The sequence below is a fragment of the Pararge aegeria genome, chromosome 8 (assembly GCF_905163445.1).
Source record: "Pararge aegeria chromosome 8, ilParAegt1.1, whole genome shotgun sequence".
In the NCBI taxonomy this organism is placed as follows: domain Eukaryota; kingdom Metazoa; phylum Arthropoda; class Insecta; order Lepidoptera; family Nymphalidae; genus Pararge; species Pararge aegeria.
In genome coordinates this window covers 2,243,486-2,248,949 of record NC_053187.1, presented here as the reverse complement: position 1 = coordinate 2,248,949, position 5,464 = coordinate 2,243,486, and the positions used below count along the sequence as shown (strand labels likewise).

At 36.1% G+C, this 5,464-nt stretch overlaps 1 protein-coding gene across 1 annotated transcript; it reads right to left on the bottom strand.

Annotated features, from left to right (window-relative positions):
- Nucleotides 1–3,271: 3,271 nt before the first annotated feature.
- LOC120625732 (protein amnionless) lies at nucleotides 3,272–5,037 on the bottom strand. Its single transcript, XM_039892903.1, has one exon. It carries the CDS (start codon nucleotides 5,004–5,006, stop codon nucleotides 3,735–3,737), a length of 1,272 nt encoding a protein of 423 aa, XP_039748837.1. The 5' UTR covers nucleotides 5,007–5,037; the 3' UTR covers nucleotides 3,272–3,734.
- Nucleotides 5,038–5,464: the final 427 nt, after the last annotated feature.

Genomic DNA, 5,464 nt, shown 5'->3' with positions numbered 1-5,464 from the left:
CTAACTCGTAACTCTTAATCATATTTTTAACAGGTGTTTTAAAGAACAATAACAGAAGAATCTAACTGGACGCTGAGAGCTAAAAATAATAGCACTGGCTGTCTCTGAAAGAAGTCTTTACCTAAAAATAATTCTAAATTGTTTTATGAATTTTTACTTGCTATTTTCTGTTGTTCATTTGAAATACATAATTTTTTTTTATGATAGATACGATACCGAATGAAGAGGTGATAGCGCATCGGGTAGGAGCTCGACTTCACTTTCGGAGGGCCGAGTTCGAATCCCAGCACGCACCTCTAACTTTTCTTAGTTATGTACGTTTAAAGTATTGAAAATATCACTTGCTTCAACGGCGAAGGGAAACATCGTGAGAAAACCCGCATGCCTGAGAGTTCTACATAATGTTTTCAAAGGTCTGTGGAGTCCAGTTCACTGGGCCGGCGTCTTGGACTACGGCCTTAAGCCCTTCTCATTGTGGGAGGAGACGCGTGCCCTGTAGTGGGCCGGCAATGGGTTGGTATGATGATGATACCGAGAAGAAACCGATTAGGTTTAATATAATAGCCATACCCCTATAACATGTAGCCATACCACCACTACCATTTTTTTTACCATTGCAGACTGCATTATTATTACCACCAGGTGAGTCACAGTCAAGGGCTAACTTGTAGTGGACCAAAAAATGAGGAATAATATTTAGTTCACAAAGATTGATTTCTAAAAAAGGTGAAATACTGAAAGCTTTTATTTTCTTAAAAAATTTTCAGGACATACCTATTTTGTAAAAAAAAAAATCTATATTAACTTAACTTTAACTTAATCCTATTAAGAAACTTTTTCTGTAATTTAAGATAAGTTGAAACACGCAGACCGCTTGAGTCGCTGAAGCTAAACTGTTACTTTAGAATTCAAAACAAAGCAGACAATTTTAACATTTAAAAGACAGAAATATATGTAAATTTTAAGTGCAAAGTTTAGCGCGCCCCTAATAATATGCTAATCGGTTTACGAATACTTAAGAACACTTTAGAATCGTTGAAACGTGCTCGAATCATCGGATTTGGGCAAAGTTGCGGAAAGTTGTGCAACGAAGGAAACTCTCGACACGATACTCGCTAGTGTATTGTGTGAACAAACATTTGAGTGTTGGAAGAATACACATTTTTATACTAGACAATGGAAAGGCGGTTTTAGCAATCTTTTTTAACGACTATAATCTGCAAACTTAGGTGGGCCAACTCCTTGGTCCGTCAAATATTACTATAAGAAAAAAAAAAGATTCATATAACGAAAAATTTTAAAAATTGTTTACAACCCATTACCTGTCTCCGCTCAAAATGAGAAGGCTGTAGGCCTTAATCTACCACGTATGACCAAGTGGATTCAAATGGACTTCACACGCCTTTGAGAACATTATGAAGAACCCGAGAACATTGAGGTTTCCTCATTTAACTTCTATAAACACATAACTTAGTGCCACCAAACTAACTAGGGTATAAAAGAAGGCGCATTTATAATATTACCTAGTTAAGATTTCGTAAATAGCAGAGGCTGCTATGAAAATATCAAATCAACCTGCCGGGGTTCAACCTCGGTTCCTCCGAAAAGAAAGCTAAGTCAATAATATTTGGTGTATAATGGCTTCTACTATTTAAGAAACGCTAATTTAATAGTTGTTACCCTATGTTCTTCGCCCGTGTTATTACGCTTTTTACATATTGTCCTCTGGGAATAGTTCGTTTTTCTGGGATAAGTAGCCTATGTTACTCTCTGTCCTTTCCACTAACTCTATCAGGTAAAAATCCAGTTTATTGGTTGCTTAGTTAGTGCGTAAAGGAAGGACAATAATAAGAACTAACACACTTTCGCATTTGTAATATAACCTAGTTTGGATTTCGTACTGCTATGAAAATTTCAATCAAATCAACCTTTAGTATTTGGGGAATTGTTAAAATGAATAACTGCGGCTGGGTTAAAAACTCTTGGCAGCGCTTTTACAATTTCGGCGCAGGAACGATGCAGCTAAATAATGGAATGAGTTTTGGAGTAATCTTGCTGACCTAAATATACTTTATAATGAAAGACACAGATGCTATCATATTGTTCTCTGCATTAAAATATTGTTTCGCTTTCAATACCTTATAAATTTTACTACTTAGTAATAGGAAAGTGTTATAAATGCGGCTATCCCGATGCCCCAGAGATTACGTAAAGCTGACATTGTCGGTTATTATTACTAAAATATAGTAGTTAAGGTTGAAGTTCGTAAAAAATTGTAGAGACACTTCATGAATCCGTTCATCAATAAAATAAAATAAAATAATATATATGCTAGTAATAATAATATACATACACACATCGCTATCTAGCATCTAAGTAAGCGTAGCTTGTGTTATGGGTACTAAGATGACTGATGAATATTTTTATGAATAATACACATAAATACCTATCATATATAAATAAGCAGCACCCAGCACTGAAAAACACTCATGTTCATCATACAATCATTTTCCAGTTGTGAGCATCGCACCCACAACCTTTGGCTCAGGAAGGAGGGTCATACACTGCCCACTGCGCCAATTGTCTGTCAAATAACAGGAAAAACTCACAAATAGTAAAAGTTTATTAAAGAATGATATTAATAGGTCGGTCAATAGGTCAAAACATTTTTATAAAAACTATTTTGATAGAACGACGACAATCTTTCACTGTTTTTGCATGATTTGAAAAGAAATGAGTGTCTGATTTTTAATGCAACTTTATTAATAAAAAAACAGTGCATTCATCATTATGAAACCATTAACAGCCCCATTAAAATACGGGTCTTCTATCAGAATGCGAAATAGGTTTATGCCTTAGTGAAGGAGTTCAAAAGGTTATCAAAATTAAGCTTAATTTGCTATACTCCGCGAAAAGCAGGAGAATCTTTGTGGTGTAATTTATAATTTCTTCAATCCTTATACTCCACACCAAACAGATCTTCGGCAATATACCCTCTACGCACGTTTCGCTCCGAAACCGGAGCATCCTCAGGAGATGTTGACTTTACATCACTTAACAATTATTCATTGTAAAGTCAACATCTCCTGAGGATGCTCCGGTTTCGGAGCGAAACGTGCGTAGAGGGTGTATTGCCGAAGATCTGTTTGGTGTGGAGTATAAGGATTGAAGAAATTATAAATTACACCACAAAGATTCTCCTGCTTTTCGCGGAGTATAGCAAATTAAGCTTAATTTTGATAATATATCATGGATTTCCGCAAAGTAACGCCTGCTTCTATCCAATATCCAAGAGTTTAGAAGGTACTACGCTGGCCAATTGTTGATTAGTACTTATTCGGTGGACTTAGCAAGTCTTTGAAAACTTTATAGAGCATTCTAAGGCATGCAAATCACGTCACATTTTTTTCCTTCACCGTAAAAGCAAACTATATTTATTGGATAAAAGATCAGTTCGGTGTGGAGTATAACGATTGACACAGATTCTCCTGCTTATCGCGGAGTATAGCAAATAAAGCTTAATTTTCATAATAAAACGACATTTAATTTCTATTAAAGTATGTACTTAAGTCCAATAAGTTAGAGGTTCGTGCCGAAGATTCCAAAGCTTGCTGAAGTCTTTCCCACTTGGCTAACACTACTTCAATTTCAATTTGATTTACTTCATTAAATTCACATAAACAATTTTATAAATACAGATACAAACACTACTTTTCATCACTAAATCTAATATTTTATTCTTCAACTAAAACACGCCCTCTTTTGGAGTCATATAAAGGATTTCTAAACGCAGTGGCAAATCTGGCACCTATCGGTGCGGTTGAGTCCCTTCGAGTTAAAGAAACCACACTCTCAGTTCTTCGGTTGAACCTTGAGAACATGTGAGCTTGATTCCGCCCCATTATATTTGGGATGTTGATCTGTGGCAATTTATAATAATAAACATATACGCCCGCCATCACCATAACAACAGCGAAGAACATAGAAATAAAGAGCTTCCCGCCTAACCCCGATTTGGCCAGAGGGATCCCGCTTACCAGCATATCGCTTCTTAAACTTTTCTCCAAATTATTGGATAATGCACTTACTACTTTAGCACTGGTCTGATCGTATCCATACTTATCAAGAACAACAACTTGTACTCTATCCTTCTGAAGTCTTCCTATGTGGTAAATTAAATTATCTTCACCATAAGTATTCACAATCCTTTCAACGAGTTCTTGAAACTTCATAATATCGAAACTTTCATCAACATTTATAACTATGGCACCTCCGCAAATTTTACAGCAGTGTCCAATTGGCTGGATTGGATCAGCACAAGTTGGTTTTTCACAAAATTTTGGGGAACAATCAGTCGTCAGTGAATAGGGTTGACATGGACACCCGGATCGCGAGTTACATTCATTATTTCTTATAGCAACGTGAGTATATTGATATGGACTCTGATTGAGAATATATTGCTGGGCGGGATTAGGATGCCCTAAAATATATTCTTTCAAAGTGGTACTAATATTTTCTCCGTTTATTTCGATCGCTTTAACTTTCTGAAATATTTCTGGTAACTCCAAAGTAAAAGTACTGTTCGGCGGAAATATCACAACGTCATCGAAACATGGCAGTCTTTCTGCATCTGGTGTTGCATCGTTAAATCTTGGAGAACTCCAAACATTGGGTTGAGACCATTTTGCTATGTTCTTTTCTTTGTAGTAAACGTTTCCAGCTGTACAGCTGAGGTCTTCTGATGGTCCCAATCCCATGACTACTCCTTCAGCCAGCAATATTTCTCCATTTTCTGGAAGTATAAATCCACTTACTGAAATATGAGACTCAATAAGTACATTCCCCGTCAGAACTTCAGGAAACACAACAGTTTTATTGGAACAAGGTAGTTTGTCATCATCAAAATTATTCGGCAGATTAAAACTATTATTTGGTAACCATGTTACTTTTGCAGATAAAGTGGTGGTTATATAGCAGAGGAGTATCAAAACACGCTTGCGGTACATTTTTCAATGTACGTGTATGCAATCGAATGGAATGCTAATGAATAGTAAATACGATACAGATTGTAATTGGATATTAAATGATGTCTGTTCGTTTGTTATCAGCATTCATGTTGACGTGATTAATCCATTTTGAGCTCGGTGGGTGGAACTTTAAACGCTGTATAGACGCAGAAGTTTTCATAATACATTTGTCCCCACCCCTCCTCATCACGCGGGTGTCGTACGACTAAACAAATATAACGGAAAACAGGCAGCAGCATGCTCTGTATTACTACTACCATTTACTGCAATCACTGACCCTTTTGCCTATTTGTAGTTGTTAGTAGTAGTCTCGAAATGTTGTAAATATATATGTAAGTTATAGAAACATTCTATTTTAATTTTAAGGATGAAAAAGCTAGAGTAAATGTCCTCTAACTCTCTCTCTATCTCATTATTCTAACTTCATACCTAAGTGT

Bases quoted from the DNA above. Each gene is read 5' to 3' on its own strand.
- LOC120625732 (XM_039892903.1), bottom strand. From the start codon at position 5,006: ATGTACCGCAAGCGTGTTTTGATACTCCTCTGCTATATAACCACCACT.